Source organism: Gigantopelta aegis, chromosome 8, assembly GCF_016097555.1.
Source record: "Gigantopelta aegis isolate Gae_Host chromosome 8, Gae_host_genome, whole genome shotgun sequence".
In the NCBI taxonomy this organism is placed as follows: domain Eukaryota; kingdom Metazoa; phylum Mollusca; class Gastropoda; order Neomphalida; family Peltospiridae; genus Gigantopelta; species Gigantopelta aegis.
In genome coordinates this window covers 47791025-47816673 of record NC_054706.1, presented here as the reverse complement: position 1 = coordinate 47816673, position 25649 = coordinate 47791025, and the positions used below count along the sequence as shown (strand labels likewise).

At 36.2% G+C, this 25649-nt stretch overlaps 1 protein-coding gene across 1 annotated transcript in view; it reads right to left on the bottom strand.

Moving 5' to 3' along the window:
* Positions 1-25166, bottom strand: part of LOC121378995 (BAI1-associated protein 3-like) — a 101356-nt gene extending 76190 nt beyond the window's left edge. Inside the window, exons 1-3 of the mRNA XM_041507428.1 lie at positions 24968-25166; positions 19389-19637; positions 1361-1448 (exon numbers count right to left, since the gene is read on the bottom strand). Of these exons, the coding sequence (XP_041363362.1) occupies positions 1361-1448; positions 19389-19637; positions 24968-25026 (396 nt within the window). The 5' untranslated portion in view covers positions 25027-25166. The remainder of the gene's footprint in view (positions 1-1360; positions 1449-19388; positions 19638-24967) is intronic.
* Between the last annotated feature and the right edge of the window lie 483 nt (positions 25167-25649).

Genomic DNA, 25649 nt, shown 5'->3' with positions numbered 1-25649 from the left:
GAAGGAATCAAGAAATGAGATTACACACTGAGTTTACTCTGCTTTTAATGCATTAGAGACTGCATGGATAGATTCCCAGCAAACTAGTATTACTCAACTCTTTAAACGAGGACAAAATGAAAGCATATATGGCCATATATATATACCCTTCTGCCATGGACCAAACCACTGGCCTAGCTTGCCTGATGTAGGGCCCCGGAGAGGGTATGTGTGTACATGCCTGAACCGTGAAAGGATCGATCCCCGTTGGTGGCCCCACTGAACTATTTCTCATTCCAGCCAGTGCTCCATGACTGATGTAACAAAGGCAGTGGTATGTACTATCCTGTCTGTGGGATGGTGCATATACAAGATCCCTTGCTGTTAATCGAAAAGAGTAGCCCATGAAGTTGCGACAGTCGGTTTCCTCTCTATATATCTGTGTGATCCTTAACCATATGTCTGATGCCATATAACCATAAATAAAATGTGTTGAGTGCATCGTTAAACAAAACGTTTCCTTCCTTTCTTCACCATCAGCTTTATGGCAACTTCAACTTCTCACTATACTGCTAATAACTCTGCGACTTGAGCAGACTTTCAGGCGAAGAAAATGTTCATTTAGTCAGCAAGATTAGGGCCTGCCTAAACCAAGTGTTACAACTGTGATTACATGCATACTAATTGATAGAAATCTAATAGCTTCTGGCCAAATGGTCGCATCAAGACACAGTGTTGCATTTTATGGCCATTATGACAATCAAGAACATAATGAGTTTGCAACAAGCTGTACCCCAAGTTTCAACCAGAACTACTATACAAATGTACAATGTATTAAAAGGACAACTGTGAAATCCTTTATTTTAGTGGGCGTGTAATTTTTTGTGGTTTTGCAAAAAAAACAAAAAAACCTCACAAATAGTCGGGTACTCTAAGTCGTAGATTGAAAAGGTATATCCTAAATTAGTATTACATGTATAATTATTTTATTTTTTATTTTATTTTTGGGGGGGGGGGGGGGGGGGGGGGGGGTGTGTTCTTAAATTCACTGACTGTACTAGTCCACAAATAACACAATAATTACACCACCATGCAGTGGCATAGCATGGGCGGGGCCACCGGGGCGGTTGCCCCAGGCACAAACTTCTGGACTGGTGGAAGGGACTTGGGGAGTGCTAATGGTCTACTGGTTAGGGGGCGCAATACTTGCCTTTCCCCGGGCATCTTGACCCAGGTGCTGGCAACCCACGCTACGCCACTGCCACTGTGAACAAAAGTCATTCCACAATATGTACGTACCTTTAAACCGTATATATGTAATTGGTTACAATTTGTTTATATTATTAACTATTAAAAAGAAGGGAAATAAATGATAACAGACCACGCTGGCCAGTCGAAGTCGTTTGTTTTCCTGTCTCCAGGCCAGAGCTGTAAAACTCTCAAAGAAATTGCCATCGGATTCTTGTACCCTGTGGAAAAAGAACATAACACCATGAATGACTAGCAACAAGAAAATCTCTCTTAAAGTGTCCACACTCTAGCTAGCTTCTGTATAAGCAGCTGTTTACAGGGACAGTCCAACAGACATAAACAGACACCTGTGTTAAGCACACACTTCAATTAAGCAAGCACCTGTCATCTGAGGCCACTTTATCAGTGTAACATAATTATATTAATATACAGTACACACTATAACCTTATTGAATTATAATGAAGAGTCACCTGTCTTAAAAGGACCCTTTTTAGTAGTTCATGTGTCTGTTAACAAAAGTTCGACTGTATGCCGTACCTATGAATTAAGGTCAAATTACAAATTGTTTTCTGCTGCCTCACTGACTCGTTATAATGATCTACCTCATTTTTTAAAAATTTACTATCTATATATTTTCTTGTTTCTTTCTTAAAACTGTCCTAACTATTTTCAATATACAGTGGAACTCCTTTAAACCAAACACCAATGATACCAAGTAAAACGTCTGGTTTTAAGCGGTATCTGGAAGATTTTGGTTCAGAGGAGTTTCATTATAATACATGTATTTACCAATATTCACTGTATTTTTCATGCTGGGATGTCATTAGACATTCATTCATTTATTTATTCACATATATTTAAATTTTTTAATAAACTTCACCAACTCACTAACATGTTTTAAAGATGCAATCCCAACCGCCAATATTACTACCGGTACCTGTTTATTTACAAAGCAGAAAAAAGGTAGACCTGAAAAGGTATCACTGTAATGCAGTACCACGACTGGTATATCAAAGGCCATGGTATGTGCTATCCCATCTGTGGGATGGTGCATATACAAGATCCCTTGCTACTAATGGAAAAATGTTGCGGGTTTCCTTTCTAAGACTATAATGTCAAAAATACCAAATGTTTTACATCCAACAGCCAATGATTAATAAATCAATGTGATCTAGTGGTGTTGTTAAACAAAACAAACTTTTACTGTACTGCACAAAAGGGAAAAAAGAAATCCTGAACTAAAAAGACCATATCACTTGATGACCACATATGGCACATGGTTTATATTGAACATCAAACTGCATGCAGAAAACTAAAGTATCTTAAAACACAGAGGGTTTCTGTAAGCCTTTTGTGTTTTCTTTACTGACACCACTAGAGCACAATGATTCTTATTTATTTATTTCAACTTATTTTCGTGCTTATATCCAATTAAGGTTCAAGCACGCTGGGCACACACCTCAGCTATCTGGGCTGTCTGTCCAGGACAGTGAGTTAGTTGTTAGTTGATTAGTGAGAGAGAAGAGGCTGTAGTGGCCTTACACCTACCCACTGAGCTCTTGTAAGAACTTGTTATGGCTTGGAGCCGGTACCGGGCTGTGAACCCTGTACCTACCAGCCTGTAGTCCGATGGGTTAACCAATGGTACAATGATTCAGTTTTCACCATAGAAGGTGAGTGATCACTCCTAGCTGCTCCCCTCAACACTCGCCTGGAAAATTTTACGAGAAAGACAAATTGATCGCCTTGCCAATAAAATAATTGATGCATTTTATTTGAAACTTCATACATGTGATTGCTTGTCTAGCATCATTTCAGGTGGGTGATCTTCACCTGGTCTTGACTTTGCTCATGGCAAAGACTGATGATTTATTAATCATCGATAACTGGATGTCAAACATTTGGTAATTGTAATATATAGTCTTCAGGGGAAATCTGATACATTTTTCTAATAGCCCAACAGATCTCTTATAATATAATATATGCATTTTTTTTTTTCATAGGGGGTGGGACGTAACCCAGTGGTAAAGTGCTCGCTCGATACACGGTCAGTCTGGGATCGATCCCCGTTGGTGGGCCCATTGGGCTATTTCTCATTCTAGCCAGTGCACCACACTTGGTATATCAAAGGCCGTGGTATGTATTACCCTGTCTGTGGGATGGTGCATATAAAAGAACACCTTGATGCTAATCAAAAAGTGTAGCCCATGAAGTGGCGACAGCGGGTTTCTCTCAGGTCCTTAACCATATGTCCGACGCCATATAACCGTAAATAAAATGTGTTGAGTGCGTCATTAAAAACCCCATTTCTTTCTTCTTCTTCGTTTCATAGAGGACATGCAGTACTAACTATGTACAGCCTTTGATATATAAGGCAAGCAAAGAATGGGTCCATTGAGGAGATTAAGTCTTTCAATCAAAGACCAACCCAGTGCACCACAACCAGTCAAAGGTCGTGGTATATGCTTTTCTGTCGGTGGGAAAGTACATATAAAAGATCACTTGAGCAGCATTCGCAAAAATATAGCGGGTTTTCTCTGATGACTATGTGTGTTAGAATTACCAAATGTTTGACATCCAATAGCTGATGATTAATCAATGTGCTCTAGTGGTGTAGTTAAACAAAACAAACTTTTAACTTTCAATTAAAGAACAAAGATAGATCCATTGTTTGGGTGGCACTAAAATCCAGATTTAATCTACGAGTGTCCCTCTTTCAAAACTTTGTAATGGCTAACAAAATAGTTTCACACCTAATGGCTATAGCACCCAACATAAATTGAAGGCCAGCAAGCCATAAAAAGATAGTTAAATGAATATTGCCTTTACACACAAAAAACAAATAATAATAATTCAGAAATTTACCAATGATACAATATATTTGTTTAATTCTAATAGCACTGAGATACATATAGATGTCCATTCTTGTTTGACAATTTATGGTACTAAACATATATACAGTCAAACCTGTATGTAACGGCCACTCAAGGGACATGACAAAAGTGGCTGTTATAGACAGGTGACCCTTATATACAGGTTCAAAATTAGAACCCATATATTAAAACATATCACAACTGTTGCATTTTTAAACTATTCCCACACTAGCTTGTTTATTTTATCATTGCCCGTTGCTTTTTTCTTTCGGCTGAAACATTATTGTCAAAATCGGCCAGAGCATCAGCTTTCCTTTTTAAAATAGAATTAATCCGAGAACATTCTACACCAATGATCAGCGATCTTTCGCGCACTTAAATTGCCTTTCTCAGATTTGTTAATAACGTCGATTCTCTGTTCTAACGTTAAAGCAGTACGATTTTTCGGTGGCATTTTGCATACAAATGTATTTGTTAAATACATTTCGCAAACATTGACATTGACTTGCAGAAGATATTTTGTTTAATTGAAGGTTATTACCCATGTGGCATGTTTTAACTAATTTTTTTGTTTCATGTCACCGCTAATCCTTCAGTGGAGTATGGCCGCTGATTACAGCTGAATAAGATCATGAGTCATTAAATAATCCTAACACAGGACATCTTTAATGACCGCCGCCTTCAGCAGTTCATGTTTATTTACCAATCATGTCTGGCTAGAAACAATCAGACACCTAACATAACACCTCATCTGTTTTGTTTCTTGAGACTCAATAGTGACCATACATACAGATGATATTATGTACAGCCAATGGGAAGTCGTCTACTGTTCAGTGAGAATGCTGAAAGACAATCGAATTACACCACCAATAACTGCGTGTCACGGAAGTTATTGAGTGGCCGTTTGTTTACGATCAGAGAATTACAATGGAACTTTACTTTGACGGAAAATAAACCTAAAGCTACAGACATGGCCATATAAACACATTTAATTTATAATTCTAAAGATGATTGAAAAAGTAAAGACAACCAGGGACAAAAAATAAACCAAAAAACGTCTTCACGACGATCATCTTGGAACCGTTATAGCAGGTTTAACCTGTGATTTTGGGTGAAAAATAGTGACCGCTGGCCGTTATGGACAGGTGACCGTTATGTACAGGTCAAATAAGGAAGGAAATGTATTGTGGGGATTTATAGTGGCCGTTATAGGCAGGTGACCATTATGTACAGGTGACCGTTAGACCAGGTTCGACTGTATATATTTTTTTTTTTTTTTTTTTTTTGGAGTGTATGTAAAAGTATAATAATCAGATTTATGAAAAAAAACTATAAAAGAAACGAACTTGCTTAATATTTTCTTGGATGTATATATAAAATCAAAGTGTAAATAATTTCAATAAATAAACTCAGTATCGCAGCTTTAACAGATATGGCCTAATTTGCAAGTAAGTTGTAAACATATCTAGAACCTACAAGATAACAGACAGCTGAACAGCTGTCATGTTGACATAATGTTTACATCCAGTAACACACTGCTGTGTTGTCCTGCCAGCCTGTTACAGAATTGATCATGTAGGGGAGGCAGGTGGCATCGTAATTATCATGGGCGGATCCAAGGGGGGGGACCAGGGGGACGCGTCCCCCCCAAAATTGTTCAAGTGCCCTCAAAATGTCCAAGTGCCCTTTTTGTTTGTAGAATTTTTTTTTTTTTTAAGTAAACAATAATTATATTGTAGATAAATGAAATCAAGATTTTCGTGTACATGCGCAAGCTTGCAGATATGTGTCTGTGTTATTGAGTCTCAATGGGGCCCCATTGAGGTTCTAACGCGAGTGACGCCAATTTACTTCATTATTGCTAGTATATTATGACGTAGAACTGTAGGAATTCTTATTAATTGTAAATATCAAAACTTGTAGTAAGGTGCCCTTTTGATGAGTCAATGTGCCCTTCTTTTTTGGTCCCCCCCTAAAAATATTTCCTGGATCCGCCCATGATTATCATTTATTGTCTCATACAATTTTTTCTCCATTCATACTTAAAAAGTCCTTGAGAAAAAACCCCACATAATTTTGTGGGTGGAATTTTCTTTTGAACACGTACTTACCTGTAATGTTTTGGCTTTATTGATGAAATTTAACTGTAAAAGGTTGGGATGGGAATGGTTTTCTTGTTTTTGTGTAGTTGGATTTTTTAAAGTTATTATTGACAAGGGGAGGGATTTAGTTCAGTCGGTTAAGTGCTCACTTGAGGTGCTTGCGTAGCAGAATAGAACCACCTCGGTGGATCTATTCAGCCGATTGGGTTTTCTCTCATTACAACCAGTGCACAACAACTGGACAAAGGCCGTGGAAAGTGCATATAAAAGATCCCTTTCTGCATTAGAAATAATGTAGCAGGTTTCCTCTGATGACTACGAGTCATAATTACCAAATGTTTGACATCCAATAGCCGATGATTAATTAATCAATGTGCTCCAGTGGTGTTGTTAAACAAAACAAAACTTTTTCCCTTTTTTTTAATTGACACAATCTTATGAACTAGCTAGCCCAAAAATAGTTCAAGTGATTAATTGAGCCAGTATCAAAAATGCCGAATTTGCTTCACAAATTTAGCATATCTTACATATACATGTCGATGTACATTGTAGTTTGAAATATAATACATGTATATGTGTATGTGTCCTTGACCTGAACGTTCCAAGAACATGCATTATTAATACAACATATATGTCACCATGCTATAAATTATTGATTTATAGTATGGTATGTTCTGTTCATTGCAATGAAAATAATCACAATAGCTCTTTGAGATGAAAGCCTAATACGAGGTCATAAAATGTTCAGTCTCTTCTACAAAAGGCTTTATTTGTAATATTCATTCATTCATTTTCGTGTCAATAATCAGTTAAGGATTCAGCATACTCTCTTGGGCACTATAGTACACCTCAGCTAAATTAATCTCTTCTAAAAAAAAGTCTTTGTCGTACGTAATGCATTCATTCATGAATTTTCATTTTAGTTTCTGCTAATATCCTTACGCTACCAAAAAGTCCACGCATGCTGCTTTAGCATATAGACCTCAGTAAAAAGTAAAGTTTGTTATGTTTAATGACACCACTAGAGCACATTGATTTATTAATCATCGACTATTGGATGTCAAACATATGGTCATTTTTGGCAGTGATAGAGGAAACCCGCTACATTTTTCCCTTGGTAGCAAGGGATCTTTTATATGCACCATCCCACAGACAGGATAGCACATACCATGGCCTTTGATATACCAGTTGTGGTGCACTGGCTATGACCCTACTGACGGGGATTGATCTTATACACCTCAGCTAAAATCTCTTACACAGAGTAAGTGTTTGTTCATAATTCATGAATTTTGATCTATTTTAAATAAAAAACATTCTGAAGATATTGCAGCTTTAATTCTTCACGGGGTGGGTGGGGGTAGAGAGCTCAATGGTACAGCAATCACATGAGGTGCAATGGGTCATGGGATCAATCTTCCTCATAGATTCTGGGGGGTTTCCCATTCCAACCAGGTTAACTGGTACATCAAAAGCTGTGCCATGTATATGTACTGGCCATGCAGTCTACATGTATGAGAAAGAGAATATCAAAGATCACTTGCTGCCTTTTGGGTTGGAGTAGCCTATACATGTGGGTTTCCTCTCTTTCTGTTTCTTGACCAACAGTCTCAACTGTCTGTGGAATGGTGCATTTAAAAGATTTCTTGCTACTAATGGAAAAATTAGCAGATTTCCTCTCTAAAGACTATATCTCAAAATTACCAAATGTTTGATATCCAATAGCTGATGATTAATAAATCAATGTGCTCTAGTGGTGTCATTAAAAAAAAAACTATCTTTTTAACAGGGTCAAAATAACCATATGTTAGATACCAAACTGCCATAGTTTAAAATGTGTTCAGTTATTGTTAATCAAACATTCCTTTCCTTTTTTCAAAGGTAGCTCTCGTGGTTCAGGTTGGAACTGGTATTGATATTCAAATACAAACTTGTTTGGGTTTTTTTGGAGGGGGGGGGGTTCTTGGGGGAAAACGTGTCAGCTCAATTTGTACAAATCATTCAGGTTAAGGAATCTAACAACATTTGCAGCATCCAGTTACATGTACTATAACATTAGGCGTCTCATCCAAAGAAGAAAACGTTTCTTTAATTTTATTCATTAAATGGTGATGGATTATATTTTCAACACATTAAGATAGCTTTCCGACTGAAAATGCATGGCAAAATAATTCCAAACTCATTCATGCCTGTGCAATGCAATCTCAAATTGAAGTTTGTTCAGTGCAGCACCACTATCAAAGCAATATATTGCTCCAAGCGACACAACCTAGCTAAGGTCAATGTTACCGAATTCCTTTAAAGCTGCAACCTCACTAAGGTCATAACCAAAGTTCTTTAAAGCTGCAATCACACTTAAGTCATTCCCGATCTTGCTATCTTGTTATATGGTCATTACCTAATTCTCTTAAAGATGCAATCCAAAGTGTCCATTTGTTACATATATAAATATTTAGAATTTAGATGGACCACATTAAATTTTAATTCCTACAAATGCCTTTTTTTTTCTTTTTTCTTTTTTTTTCCTTTTTTGTCTGCAATTATATTATTTGTTATTTCAATGTTCAAAATCTTGGCTTGTATTTGTGAGTTTATAAGGAATTTTATTAGCCAAATTTAACTTCAATAAACATTTACAATCATCATGCATTTGCCAGATATGCCAAATATATAATAATGATAAACTAATAATGCTTGCATATTTGAAATCTCAAAACAGGTGACTTATCAAGGTACAGCCAGTGAAACAGATTTTATAATGTGGAAAGTATACAAGTACACAGAGTTGACAATATTGCCAGTACATGACTGGCCAAAAATAAGAACCCTGTAATACATGTACATAGGAACATGCATAATATAAAGACACTAATTAATGGACCTCCAGCAGGTATTAAGTGCAAGTTTTTCTCTAACATTCACAGGCACGTGGAGTTTATATCCACCACACTGGGGAGGTGGTCGGTTTTTGAAGTGGTTTACAGAAAATGTGAAGGGTTATGACCTTGATTCTAGGGATTTAAATCATCCTGGCATTTTGCCATACCATGGAAACATAATTCCTTTCCCAAAATCAAGTGGCACTGGACATTCCTAATTTGGTGCATAATTTACACTTTTGTAATTATGTTTATTCTAATAGATCACCGTACTTTAATGCAGGTGCAATTAATGCATCATTCAATTAAGAATATTGTCTATTATTTCTTTTACATTCATTGGGATATGAAATTTATTTTTATCAGCAAACTTTTTAAACAAGTTTGTAAATTTAATTTATTTATTATTTTGGTTCATACTCCGATGAGCATATTGAGAAATAACAGACAATCCTTATAAATAATTAAATTGGAAACATAACTATAATATCAACATTAAAAGTTTATATTTTATTTTGAAATACTATTTTCGTTCTCAAACAATAAGGCTCAATAAGTCTAATTAAGTACAAAAGAAAAATGTAATGGGTTTTATTCCTCTGATGACTACGAGTCAGAAATAACAAATATTTGACATCCAATAGCCGATAATCAATGCACTCTAGTGGTGTCCTTAAACAAAACAATTTTTTTGTCTAAGTACCAATTTAAAGTGACATCATCTGATACGACTTTCCAGGGCCGTACCCTGATCAAAATTCGAGAGGGGGGGGGGGGGGGGGGGGGTGTCACTACTTTTTATAAACAAATGAAACACTATACAAATTAAATCCTGAGATGTGTATGCTATTTTCTGGAGTAAAAAATAAAGTGAGAGGGTACAGCCCTGCTTTCAATAACAATGTTATTTTTACATTCATTAAGTTGAGAAATGAACAATATTACTACAGATGGACCAATGGGATGATGTTAAACTGTGTAATGAACATAACAGAAAATTAAATATTGGTCTAAAAACATCCCAATTATGATTAAATCACACTAATTGTTTCCCAAACCCATCAGGATTAAACTATAATATATGCTGAAAGGTCAGTTTCAACAAGCATGACTTGTGGAAAGTTGTACTGATTTTAATTATATAAATTTGTTGTAAAAAATGTTTTTTCAAACAAATGTATTTTAAATTATTGCTTAGGAATTTAAAACAATTTTTAATATGTACATGTACATGTAATTAATATATTACAATTTTGATCTTTATACATACCTGTACATGAGGAAAATATCCAGCACTCAAGTCAAGAAAACAATTTGTTTAAATCCAAGTTTGAATCAACACCATTAGTATTGTCTTTGATCTCATTTAATACACATACATTGTAAAATGTATATTCAAATGTGTATTCAATTGCATAAACACACACCAGTTTAAATAAAGAATTTCACACCCAGTCAAATTGGTCATGTTCAAAAGTTTAAATATATCTATGGTAACTTGATCTATTATTCCAATTCACTAACATTAAAAAAAAAAGTCTGTGAAGTCGACAAAGAAAAGGAAATCAATCATATCTCGACATCTGTTTCAGTCAGAACTATATTCTGTGAGCACGTCTAGCAAACAGGTAACGTACACGCTCTCCATCTACCTGGCTGTGAAGAATCGGAGATCACCCAGAGCAGAGTATAAGCTAACAATCACTATATTGATTCTTCCAACAATTTGTGCAAATATTTCTCCCAATACATGACAGCAAGCCATCTTGTGCTAATGAAGAAGCCAATAAGGAAAAGACCTTTCTATACAATAATACCCATTCTTGACATTACTTCTTTTGATTAAAAAAAAAAAATGTTTTCCAAACCTTCATATCATTAAAAAAATAATAAGAAGAATAAATACTGTTTACCAAATGTTTATCTTTATTAAAAATTAGAAAAACTACTTTCCAAATATTAATCATTTAATTGAAACATTGGTCATTCTTTAAAAAAAGAAAAAAAAAAAGAAAAAAGAAACAAGAAAAGATTTAAAAATTATTTACTAACTTATTTTCAAAATTGCTTTCTATACATTGATTACCATGTACATGTACGGTAAATATTACCTGGAAAAGCTTTTACAAGCAGACAATTTATCTACAGTCTCTTCTGCCATGAATACGTTTTCATGGAAAACGCCAACTACGACTCAACGTCAGAAAATTTTAAGCAAGTATGACAAAAGTAGCATCTAGAAGTCATTTCAGTATTCAGTACACATTCACTATTGATGGTGTATGAATTATACATAATGTACAGTTAAAGGTTAAATGTTTTTTACAGAATTTCAGATGTAGTGAATATGGCTAATGTATATGTATAACCGGGGGTGGTTTGGGTTAAAGGTTAACTACAAATGTATATAATAAAATTATGAACTATACATGTGCTGTATGGTTTGAATCTATTTTAACTGTATAAGTACATGCATGCCTCTAAAAATTGCAAGGACGATCGTTTCATTCTCGCGTTGCTCGCACAAATCTTAATTTTGTGTCACCTATTCTTTTGTCGCACAAAATTTGGAGCACCATTTACTTGGATATAACGGGTTATGCAAAATGGAAATGGCTTTCCTGGATTTATTTCTGCGTAACCAATAAATGGGTCATGCAGATTTTCCATTCTCAAGAGTCCTGAAGTACATGTATTAGTATTTCCAATTACAAGTAAAATGGGTTAAATTATTATTCATAATTTTGCTTTCAAGTGAGTATTTGAAAGCATCTTACAAAAATCCATTAACTGGTATATTAAGAAATAGGAATTTATTATTGGTAATTATATTATTTTAGATTGCGCTTTCTAAATTATATAAAAAATTTAATAATGTCTCATTTCCTTATTGGAGTAAAATTTCAAAATTGTCCCTTAGTATTCTGTCCCGGGTCAGATAAATGGCTATATCGAGAGACCGGACCCAGGATGGACATGCCTGAAACCTTAGTGGTATAGGGGCATGTAAAAATACTCAAAGTCAAGGTACAAAAACCTATGCTAAATGTTCCTAACTTAAATTTATGCCAAAACAAAGTATGTCATTCAATCTAATTAAAATTAGCTCCACTATTACATGTGGATCTAACAGCAGCCTGTTGGAGTTCATGTCCAGCTGACCTTTCATTCGACCAATCAAAACCTTAAACCAAAATCATGCCAGTGATTTGAAAAGAATTTGAAAACATTCGGGATTATGCCGAGGGTATACGAAATGATTTGGGTGAATTACGAAGTATGCCGGGAACTAATTTCAATAAAAAAATTTATATAAAATTTGTTTCAAGACGAAAAAAACCTGTGATGGTATAGCCATAAAATCTGTTTATACTGGTATACAATTCAGAGTTTATGACTGCACTTTTCCCCCTGTTTTTTTTATATCCTGAGACCAGTAGAGCTTATTTTAATCAGATTGGATGTCATTCTAATGTTTTTAGTATATATACATGTACATCATTTAGCAAATCAAACAAATTACGTCACTATTCAAGAGTCAATCTCTGTCGGTGGGGCTATTAGGCTATTTCTCGTTCCAGCCAGTACATCATGACTGGTATATCCTGTCTGTAGAATGGTGTATATAAAAGATCTCTTGCTACTAAATGGAAAAATGTAGCAGCTTTCCACTCTAAGACTATATGTCAAAATTACCAAATGTTTGACATCCAATAGCTGATGATTAATAAATCCATGTGCTCTAGTGGTGTCGTTAAAGGAAACAAATTTTTTAAACTATTCAAGAAAAAAACATATGAACTACGTCACTTATTCAAGACAGTTAACTCTTTCTGGGCTTATTTGTTTTGTTGACAGCAAAAGTGTTTTCAGCAGAAATTATTTTTATTTTACTATTTTTGTATTAGTATGCATTATTTTATTATTATTAAATTTATGGCGAGATCGAAGATAAAAGTTTAAAGTTTGTTTTGTTTAATGACACCACTAGAGCACATTGGCTAGAAAGATAATAATAAGAAGAATGCTGAAAGAAGTCTACCGTATACATTTTTCTTCAATTTAATTTTTAATTTTCTATTCATATTTAAATATGTTAATTAATATATATATAGCTCAAATTCATTATACAGTCAAACTTCGATAACTCGATCTTAAAGGAGACGAGGAAATAGTTTGAGTTTCAAGGAGTTTGAGTTTTCGAAATTAATATATAAGAGTTCAAATTTGAAACTGCATTGCAGCTGAATGATTTCACTTAATATTGTAAGAAGCGTGCACTTCACTGCCTACCTCTAAACTCTGAAAACTATGCATCACCAGTTGAAAGGCGAATTAATATATAACTGTCACTCCGCCCCTTTTATTGGCATCTTCCGATGCCTGTGATACATTTATTTTGCGTATATTGTAAAAGTAAGTAAACCCAAATGAAGGAGGTATATGATAATGAACGTTGATGTATTTTGCAGATGTCAAAATATGGTGGAACATAATTACGGTAACAAATAAAACACAAAATGCTGAAAAACACTCAGGACAATTGTTTTTCACATTATTATTTTAAATTATTTTAATTAAGAAAAATCATTAAAAAGCACTAATGCAAATCAGGAACTAACATTTATAAAAAGGAAACAGTGCTAACAATTATTACAAGTGTTCTTTGAAGTTAACCAGAATGTGTCTGTAATTATGTATAACATAGCAAGGCTCTCCACCATGTACGACCACCAACAAGCAAACACAGCATCAGTTCGTTTCGCTTAGTCAGCGATCTATTATTTTGTAATGATCACCTGAATCCTCGACAGCCCAGACCACCCGAGACAGGCGCACTTCGTCTGATTGACCTGATTGACAATTCATTCGTTTTTAAAATACTATCGGCAACGACAGTTTGATCAATCCACATGCGTCGAGTTTTGGAGGTGCATAATCTTTGTATAGCAATTCGGTCGGGACAGTCACTTTAGGTTGAGAGATAAAAATTTCCGAGAGATCAAAGGTGGAGTTATCGAAGTTTGACTGTATATCTAGAACAACCCTTTAAACAACATGCAGCAATCTGCTGACAGCTGAATCTATTTTTAAAAAAGCAATTGTTGGAACAGTTTCTTTTTTAATGATTCAGGGGCGGCGCAGACAGTATGGCATGGCCACTTGTGTGTGTGTGTGTGGGGGGGGGGGGGGGGGGGGGTGGGGAGAGGGGTATATTTGCTATATCTGTGAAAATGTCCTTACAAGTAATTTGAAAGGCGAGTCTGGCAACCACAGGCCGTACCACTATTTTTTACACTAGCTGTGCCGCCCCTGTTATTGTTTAATGTGATATATTCAACCATACAAATTTCAGGTATAAACACGTACATGTACAATACTTGGTTTTTGAAAATTATAGGCAAGTGGAAAATCGCACATGTCAATATGCTAAGGCAAGTGAAAAATCACTCTCCAAAATAAACAAAATAGGCAGTGTAGCTCCGATTGGATTTTGACTTGTACGTCTACAAAACTGTCTATTAAACCAGTATTTCTGATTTGTTCAACAAAGAGAAATACCAGTTTAACGACTGCACGGTAGCCACTGCTATGTTTTTAATTTTTATTGTTTTAATAAAAGGACCTTCCTATCAGCTAAATGAGCTATGAAAACTGTTGATTTTTGTAAACAGTGGAAATAAATATACCCATCTATGTAAACAGTGGAAATAAATATACCCATCTATTTTACGTGTGCCGTTTGTTGAGTGTGACGTGCGCTGTTTTTTACACTCGTCAGAGTGAAATTACGTGTGCTGTACGAGCGTGATCGCACCCGTGCACCTTAAAAAGCAAGGTCTGCATGTATATATATATATTTCTTAATTGTTACACAATGTGTTTGTGTTTCTATACTTGAAGGTACAAAATAAAATGGATCAACAGTTATCCCTCTTAGTTCATTGAGCTGGGGACAGCTAATTGTGTACCGGCCTCGGTGCATGGTGTCGTGGCTAAGCCATCAGACATAAGGCTGGTAGGTACAGGGTTCACAACCAGGTGCCGTCTCTCACCCAGAGCGAGTTTTAATGACTCAAAGGGTAGGTATAAGACCACTTCACCCTCTTCGCTCTTACTAATTGAAATGTAATTGTATTGTAAGCATTGTTGGTTCAAAGAACAATTAAATAGTTTGTTCAGATAATAATTTTAGTAAAATTGCAAACCAGTTTTAAAATAAGAGTAATAAAATATTAGGTACACTGATACAACAGGGTTCCATGCTACTGTAGTACATACTAGCTGAATTAATTTTGTTTAACGACACCACCAGAGCACACTGATTTAGGCCAAATAAAGAATATGTGTAATGTGTAATACCTGAATGACCCTTGATATTTTCGCTGACCTTAAAGTTTTGTCCACCTACTGATCTTCAAACAGTAATTGCCAAGACCAGTTTAACAGAATTTAGGAATAAATAAATATGTATATACATGTGTGTGTGTGTATATATATATATATATATATATATATATATATATATATATATATATATATATATATATATATATTTAAAGTTACAGCCTACAGTACTACCTAGCCATTTTTTTCCACACGTAACCAGAACCACACATATTTTTTTATTTGGCCTCATTAATCATCGGCTATTGGCTGTCAAACATTTGGTAATTTTAACATATTGTCTTAGAAAGGAGACCTGCTAAAAATTTTGTATAATTAATAGCAAGGGATCTTTCAGGCTGCAAAATGACCGGGTTCGCATCGCAAAAAGCGATGCAAAATCTTGCGATCGCGATGCAATATTGTAACAATGACCGATGCATGTTTTTTGTAACCAAATTAATCTTTGAATTGAGATCGCGGGAGAAGAACGCACTTAGGGGTGTCGATTTTCCGTGATCGCAGCCAAGGTAACTGATTCGCCAATGATAAACATTTTTTAAATTTATCTCAGTGTACAACCTTCTCGCGTGTGTTAGTATTTCAAATAGAAAATACTGTCGGAATACGCGGAGGATGTTTGACATTTTAACAAGAACAGTGACGTAACGTACTAGTTGCTACGTCATCGTGGTAACCTAATTTGCAAGCAGCTATGACCTTGTACACTGAACTTATCTCGCCTTCATGTAAAATTCTTTAATCTCATTGGTTGTTTGCCGTTGGACAAATCCCTTACCCCCTGCGGGCGGAGCCAAATTCTCTTATACCCCGTCTGTAATTTCCAAGTTTCCAGCCGCCCCAGTTAATGCTAAAGCAATAATTAGATTATAAATAACATTGATAATCAATCAAGTATACATAATTAATTTTATTTTTACTATAAAATACACTATTTCAATACTTTTAAAAGCTGCAATGTTGAATTCGGCCACCTAATTACGGTCGTGGTGTTATTGTATTAATGCGCGATTAGTTGTTTTTTTGTTTTTTATTTTTAATATATATATTTTTTTACTACATACATTTCTGATATAAAAAAAAGTTGTTTTTTTTTTTAATTTTTATTAATATCTGTTTCAGACAATTTCGTATTAAAACATTTGAAGTTAAAAACTCGTTTATCGATGGAACTATTTTGTTCACTGGCAAGTGGTTTCGTTCGCGTCCGCGTGGTACGGCTCCGTTAATAAATTGTTAACAATTATTGTCTGGCGTTATTTTGATTATTTGGCTATATGGTTTAACATGTCGGCAAGATAAATTCGTTGTAGAAGCATTTCTCGGGGTATATGGCTTTTTTATGTACCCTCTGTGTGTTCTTTTACCCCCTCGCCTTCGGCTCGGGGTAAAAGAACACACAGAGGGTACATAAAAAGCCATATACCCCTCGTGATGCTTCTACAACTTATATTGTAGCCTACCGTGCACGCAAATATATTATGTTCACGAATTAAATATACCGCGAACATGCTGATAGCTCCGCGAATTTAATTACATGTTAACTTATTTCCGATTTAGCTTTGAATAATGCCTATAGATACAAAACACATAGCGCATCGCATGCACTTTATTTTTATCGTCAAATTACCTGCCACGTTGTTTTATACTACAAGTGACACTCGGTGCCATGCATGATCGGCGTTCAGCGATAGCCAGTAGTCAAAATGTCTGATAATTATTTTGACCGGTTGTCGAAGTGGTTCGGTTTAACTTGTTGCGTTAAAAACAGACTGGCAAACATTAGCGACAAACGGCTGGCTGAACTCACGTCTGGTATCTCGTGACTACGAGATTTCAGTTTGTTGTTTTTACACTGATTATTCTTATATTCGATACATACTTGTGGCTTTCGTTATTTGTAAACCTGAATGCAACTTATGAATACTACTAATAAATAGTATTTGGTCTAGTTTGTGATTTTTCAAGTTTTCTGCATCATGTATTATCAGACATACATGCGAACAAGACTAACGCCGTAGTAACGGCACGCGGTCCGCATGGCGAGAATATCTCGGAGTATAATTATATCGTACGTGAAACTGTCATTGAAAGGAGTTCAGTTGACATTGGTCGTTTTTATTTTATTATTGGCAAAAACTATCGTGAAAATGTAACATGAAAGCTTGATCGCGAATTATTTTAGCCGCGAAAATGTTTGCGTATACATACGGTATTATCGACTAATTAACAGCTTGGCGTTTTTAATTTCGAATTGCCTCGGCAAATAATGTTCCGGTAAAATACGTATATATATCGTTTAAGAATTGTCAATTTTCATAACAAAAATGAACACCGAATACGTTGGAATGATCAGCCAAATGAGGAATTTTTCTCGGGCTTCAATCGCACTTTGGATCAGACATACAAATCAACTCAGGAAAGACTAAAAAATCACTTTGAACAAGTTAGATGACCAAGCTACTTAGCATAACCATTGACAAATATTATTCAGAAATATGTTGTACTATAAAAATTAAACCCTGACATTTCTATATAGCCAAAAAAACCCAAAGAGATTCTCTGGGTGTGTGTGTGAAGGGGGAGGGGGGAGGCAACTTCCCCCCTTGACCTCCGGAGGATACGGCCTTGTAAACAAGTGACAGTGATGACCCTTCACATGTACTGTTCTGTACTTGTTTTATTTTGGGGTAAGCCGCCCACAATACAGATACATGTATAAGAAATATGCAATTTTATTGAAAAGAATGTGTTTTATTCATGTTTACTCATTTTATTAAAGTGCTAATCAAATTCCAATATTTGCTAATCAATTCTCCATCCAGTAGGAAAAACTGCTAATCAAAATTTTAAAAACAAATTGCACCCTGTCTTTTATATGCACCATCCCACAGAAAGGACAGCATATACCATGACCTTTGATACAATGTATATATATGTATATATGTGTGTATATATATGTGTATATATGTATATATGTATATATATATATATATATATATATATATATATGTATGTATGTACATATGTATGTATGTATATATATATATATATATATATATATATATATATATATACATATATAAAGATCTGTCTTGGCACTGGCTGGAACAAGACATAGCCCAATGGGCCTACTGACAGGATCGATCCTAGACTGACTGCGAATCAGGCTAGTTGAATCCACAAATGTACCATGATGGTTAAAGTTAATGTTTATTTAGTTTAACAATACCACTAGCACATGCATTGATTTATAATCATCAGCTAATGTCAAATATTTGATAATTCCAAGTGTGTATGCAGGAATTTATGCTTGGGGGATCTAAACTGTGGCGAGATAAGTTGAGGGGTGGGGGGCAGTCGAGGCATGTTGCCCCCCCCCCCCCCAATTTTTATTTTTATTTTTTTATAGTGCTCAAAGGGGTTTCAACCCCTGAACCCCCACACCACCACCACACTGCATATTCAGCTGAGGTCTGACATAATACTCTTCAGAGGAAACCTGCTACATTTTTCATTAACAGCAAAGGATCTATAATTGAATTTTCCCCACAGACAGCAAATAGATCTAATGCAGCCTTTGAAATACCCAGGGCAGGGGAGGGAATCCGAGAATGGGCCCACCAAAGGGATTTGATCCTTTGACTAAACCACCTCAGGCAAGTTCTCTACCAAATGAGCCAGATCATGTCATTCTCACCAAGATGGGGCATAAGGATGAATGTAGAAATCCAATTAAAGTTCAGTGAAAGATGAACCCCCAATGTAAAATTTGCTGTTATTCCACGCACGCAGTTTCCATAAAGTCATACATCACAAGTTACCTCCCCTTAGGACTTCAATGTTTACAAGTAGACCTACTGTAAATAAATTACCGTCATACTTTTAAATTACTTACTCAGGATTCTGGTGTTCTTGGGGGAAACATGGCTGTTCGTCTGCTGGTTTGGTAACTGAACGGGCACCTTTGTCACTGGTGGATTTTTCCACGTATTTTTCGTGTCCCGAATGTTGACGATCACGATGTCGCTTCGGTGACTTCGACCTTGACCTTGATGTAGGTGGCGTTGCGAGATGTGTAGGCGTAGGTTGAGTAGCGTTGGTAGTGGCCATAGTGACTTTCCTTGTCTCTGGAGGTGTGTCCGCACTGGAAGTAAAATATAAAATACTCACATTTAATCACAGTTTTTTGTTGTTTTTTATTTTATCAGCATCACACCGGCCTCGGTGGCGTCGTGGCAGGCCATCGGTCTACAGGCTGGTAGGTACTGGGTTCGGATCCCAGTCGAGGCATGGGATTTTTAATCGAGATACCGACTCCAAACCCTGAGTGAGTGCTCCGCAAGGCTCAGTGGGTAGGTGTAAACCACTTGCACCGACCAGTGATCCATAACTGGTTCAACAAAGGCCATGGTTTGTGCTATCCTGCCTGTGGGAAGCGCAAATAAAAGATCCCTTGCTGCCTGTCGTAAAAAGAGTAGCCTATGTGGCGACAGCGGGTTTCCTCTCAAAACAGTGTCAGAATGACCATATGTTTGACGTCCAATAGCCGATGATATGATAAAAAATCAATGTGCTCTAGCGGCGTCGTTAAATAAAACAAACTTTACTTTTTATCAGCATCACCGTTTTGGCATAGCTCGAGTGTCCTAGCCCTCCCCTGTTTATTTGTTACCTCCCCGACAACATATAAATCGGAGGAGGGCAAGAGGACACTCGAGCTAAGTTTTAACAGTGATTGTTGTAGCGTACGCCTGTCCAGGACAGGAAAAGGGTTGGGGTGGCTGGCAGAAGGGCCGCTCGCACTGGCAGGTGCAAGGGGGCACCAGCAGCCCGTCCGGAGTCAGTAGCGGGCGATGGGTAATTTTGGTGCTATGGAATTTTAATGTCCCGTAGGATTAAATCAAAAGGAAAAAGTTGTGCGCAATTTCTATTGGAACGGTATAGTTTTGAAATTAGTATGCCGAGAGTAGCTCGTTAAGTGGGTGGGTGCGCATTTCACTGGTATTTCGACATTTTCCGTTAAGTTATGAAAATTGGCGAAGCCGTTACCATAAAAACATCAACATTCCCTTGACGTGACGTCAACAATGCTTTGACATTTTAATATGTTTATTGATGTCAAAGCGATACTGCGCATATTCTTCTTGCATAGTTTAATTTCAGAAATGTGCAAAAAAGATCGCTGTTTGACATTTATAATCATATTTATTTTAAATATGTATAAATTTAAAATATCTGTGCATGAATCTAATACTAATGATGATGACACCTAACTGCGTACACTGTGCTGTTTTGTTCCAATATTTCCTGAAAATGGGTGGATATATCAATAGAAGTAAGTGATTGATTGGTTGTTTCTTTGTTTGTTTGTTTGTTCGTTCGTTTGTTTGTTTAATTGATTCTTTATAAGGACCGATGAAGTAGAAGGCTGGGTTCGGAGGCACTGGCATAGTTAGTATTTTATATTGTGAATGGTAGCTCGAGTGTTGTCTAGACCACAGCTAGAGAACACTCGAGCTATGTGGAGGGGCGCCCACATTGGGAGGAGGAACCTAAACTGTACTGTCAATGAGTCGTGTTAATGGGGCGACAGGTACATAGGACCGTACCCTGATCAAAATCCTAGGGGAGAGGTGTAGTGTTTAAGGGGCACTACTTTTTATAAAAAAAATTAAACACTATGCTATTTTCTTGAGTACAAAAATAAAAAAGTGAGATTATCGGGGGGGGGGGGTGGTGGTAACTGCCCCCCGGAGGGTACGGTCCTGGTACATATAAAAGATATTGGAATAAAAAGAGGGATTATTGGCATTGCCTATTTACTTACTTACTTACTTACTTACTTACTTACTTACTTACTTACTTACATACTTACATACATACTTACTTACGTACTTACGTACTTACGTACTTACTTACGTACTTACTTACGTACTTACTTACTCACTTACTTTCTTCAGTAACATAATAGATAAATATATTAAACCTTTTTATTACAATAAACCATCAACATTTAAATTAATGCAACTACTGTCCAGCGACAAATCAAAACCGCTAATTAAATTGTGTAAGTATTTGAAAACTGCTACCACGCATAGAACAGACAACATTGATACATGACATATGTTATTATTGTATATTATTGCTATGCATGCATTACCCATTTACTATAGAATTTTATCGATTGTAACCCGATGCTACATACCATTCCCCGCAGTGTGCACATTATATTATTTTATATATAAATATGTATGTATGCTTACAAATTGTATATTTTTTGGCAAAAAATAAAATGTGTGTTTATTACTCACTCACTTACTCACTCACTCACTCACTCACTCACTCACTCACTCACTCAATCACTTACTTACTTACAAGTATTTGATATATCTAACGTATATCCAAGTACGGTTCAAGCACGCTGTCCTGGGGACACGGTCCAATAATTGTCCAGCTCTGAAGAAGTCCCTATATGTTACTGTGCTCTGATTCTATTAATAGTACTACTACTACACACACACACACATACCGCCCACCTTGTTATTTTAAAGTAAATACGGATCCAAACAGGTAACTGTCGAGATAGTAATATGTTTTTCAGCTTTCGTTCTATGTAATTTGCAGGGGCGTGCGCAGGAAATTTTGCAGGGGGGGGGGGGGGGGTCGAGGTGTCTGGCGAAGCCCGATAACATCTCAGTACTTCCATATCCATTCACAGGAATGTAAAAAATCGGGATATGAAAAAAAAATTCGCCTTGCGGGGGGGGGGGGGGGGGGTTGGGGGGTCGCGCACGCGCCTGATTTGGTGTAATTTTTGGCTTTATATGCGACACAACGGAAAGTTAAATTGCGAGGTCACGGTGTTCTTGAATCTTAATTAGATAGCTATAAGTTCGAAAATAAAACGCGTCAGACATTTATGAACTGCGTGAGTTACACTGTAAACGGCTACACTTCTAATCTTTATCGAATGTCATGAACATCATTTCATTGCTGTCGCTCGATATTTGCTGTGGCATCTTGGATGGGATTAGCTGGGATAATCAAGAGATATGGCCTGCAGCATTTTATACACGGAGGAAATCCTTTCTTCCGACATTACGTTCTTTTTTAAAAACAAAAAAGACAGAAGGAAATCGAAGTCGATTTCCATTTTTATGTCATGTAATATCTCCACTGCTTAAAGTACAGACTAAAATGTGAGAAATCTCCTTTTTTTTTTCTTTTTCAGATGTAAATGTTTTAATGTTTTGTTTTGTTGTTTTTTGTTTCTTTTGATGTTGTTCGGGGTTTTGGGTGGGTTTTTTTTTTTGGGGGGGGGGGGGTTTGTTCTTATTTGGGTTTTTTGTTGTTGTTTGGGGGAGGGGTGTTTTTGGTTTTGGTTTGGTTACGGGGTATTTTGTTTTTCGTTGGGCTTTTTTGTTTTGTTTTGTTAGGATATGCATTTTTTACAGTAATAATCTGTATAATGGAATTAAATCATGTCCTGAAAAGAACGGCACACAATCTGAATTTTTCGAATTGGAGTGAGACAGGGAAAGACTTTGCATCCGTTATTGTTCTCCCTCTGTGTTAACGACCTGGGAGACTTTTTTAACCATGCAGTTATGAAGGTATTTCTATTACCGCATACGAGTTTTACATATGTATTATGTTGACCTTAGTCTAACTATGATATATACTGACGATATCGATACTTTTGTCTGCTTATAATTGTTATTGTCAAATATCATAATGGAAACTACACATCAAAGAATAAAAAATTAAAATTGTTTTCATTTAGTGGAAGCAAAAAGACAATATACAACTAGAAACTAATGATGAATATAAATATCTTGGTATTTGGTTTTATAAAACAAATAAATTAAATTTGTGTAAAAATAGTTGGTAGAATAAGTTAAAAACAAAAAAGTATTTTATAGTTTTCGAAAAGCCAATGAATAGTATCTCTCTTTTATGCAATTGTTGTACACATATTATTGCACGGATGTGAAGTATGAAGCGTATGCAGGAGATTGTGTAGGAGGTGGGGTCTAAGACTGTTGTGAGCGAACTTTCTAGGACATACGGGTCATGTTCTTCCTGATAAGATATTTAAAAAAAAAAAAAAAAAAGAATGGAGAATTTGGAAGAAAGACATTGTTGCTAACAATTAATTTAAGAACTGTCTGTTTTGGGGGAACGTCTAAGTTAATGTTAATATTTTCCTTTGTTTAATGATACCTCTAGAGAATATTTATTTATTAATCATCGTTTGGTTGTCAAACATTTAATAATTCTGACATATAGTCTTAGAGAGGAAACCAGCTACATTGTTCCATTAGTAGCAAGGGATCAATTATATGCATAATTCCACACACAGGATAGCACATACCATGCCCTTTGATATACCAATCGTGGTGCACTGGCAGGGACGAGAAATAGTCCACTGGCCCCACTGACGGGGATCGATCCTAGACCGACCGCTTCAGGCGAGCGCTTTACCAGTAGGCTACATCTCGCCCTTGAGCGTAGTAACGTTCTGTTCTGTTCTGTTCTGTTAATGGGTAGTGAGAGACAAGTTGGCGTAGTGTTAAAACTGATAGAAAGTCTGTTTTGTTTAATGACACCACTAGAGCATATTCATTCATTAATCAACGGCTAGTGGGTGTCAAACATTTTGTAAACGTAGTCATGGCAAACCGTTATATTATAGGATTCCCTTAGGATGAAAGGACGGGGAAAACCCAATGGGTTCATGGAGGTGATTCGATGCAACGTCCCAAGCTACTCAGACGAGCGCTCTACCGACTGAACTAAAGCTGATGGCTTAACCACAACGCTATAAAAACTAGTGAGGAAAGCTTTCTAAGGCAATGCAGTGCTAGCGCAATCATTAATAAATGTTAATAATAATATGTTTTAAAAAGGAAATCTAACGATGAATTTATTAATTTAAAAAACCTGAAAATTTGAATATAACAACGTTTTTAGTAGCCCTCACATTAATATTAAACGAATTAAAATATCACAACTCATGCACACACATAATATGCATGATTATGGATAAATGCGTGCATGTATGCATGCATGCATGCATATAATTATATGCAAAAATGTACGTACATTGCGCACATACGTAATATTAATGAATACTATAACACTGTAGGTAAACTACATGTATATGAAAGATTTAATGAATGTAGTATTTAATAAATGGTGCACATAACAAATTATGCAAAGCACGTGCTGTGCGGTGTTCGTAAATTCTAACTGTGCAGACATGAAATATAGAAAATGTCGTGTATTTCAACTACGCCGGGTGATCGTGGTCACGTGAGGTGCCGTCAAGCAAACGTGGTCACGTGATGTTCCATCAAAGCAGACGTGGTCACGCGAGGTGCCATCGAGCAAACGTGGTCACGTGAGGTGCCATCAAGCAAACGTGGTCACGCGAGGTGTCATCAAGCAAACGTGCAGACGACATTTACCCACCTTGGCTTGACATTTTGGGTTTCACGCGACAGCCCTAGCCACTGTCTCAACCTGTCCATGTTGTCAACGCTATGCGGGGACTAGGCCTTGATACGCCCATCTGATAGAGACAATAAGTCAAAAACATAAATTCTTCTAAATGTTATATTTCTATTCATAAATACGATAAACAATAATAAATGTATATTTTAACATTTGACAGTAAGTCCCAAGTGTTTATTAGCTATGATATATGGTGAAAACTACTTAGATAGCATCACAATAGACTAAGACGGCTCGAAAAAAAGAGACACAAAGAAAAGAATATTAATTAATTAAAATAGTTATTTTCGTGCTTATATCTAATTAAGGTTCAATCACGCTATCATGGATACACACCTCAGCTTTCTAGACTGTCTGTCGAGGACAGAGGATTAGTGGTTAGTGAGAGAGAAGTCGTTAAACTCGATCTGTGTGGGAGCCGGTACCGGGAGGCGAACCCAGTACCTATCAGTCCGATGGTGAAATAATATTGCCTGTTTTATGCTCTTATATGAAGTTTAAAAGCACACGCCCAGGTGGTTGCCATTATAAAAACATATCCAACTTCCCACACATTTTCACAGTCACGATACATGACAAGAGTCACGATAATGCAAAATTAATTTACTGATATATATTTATATATTTTATTTATAATTAC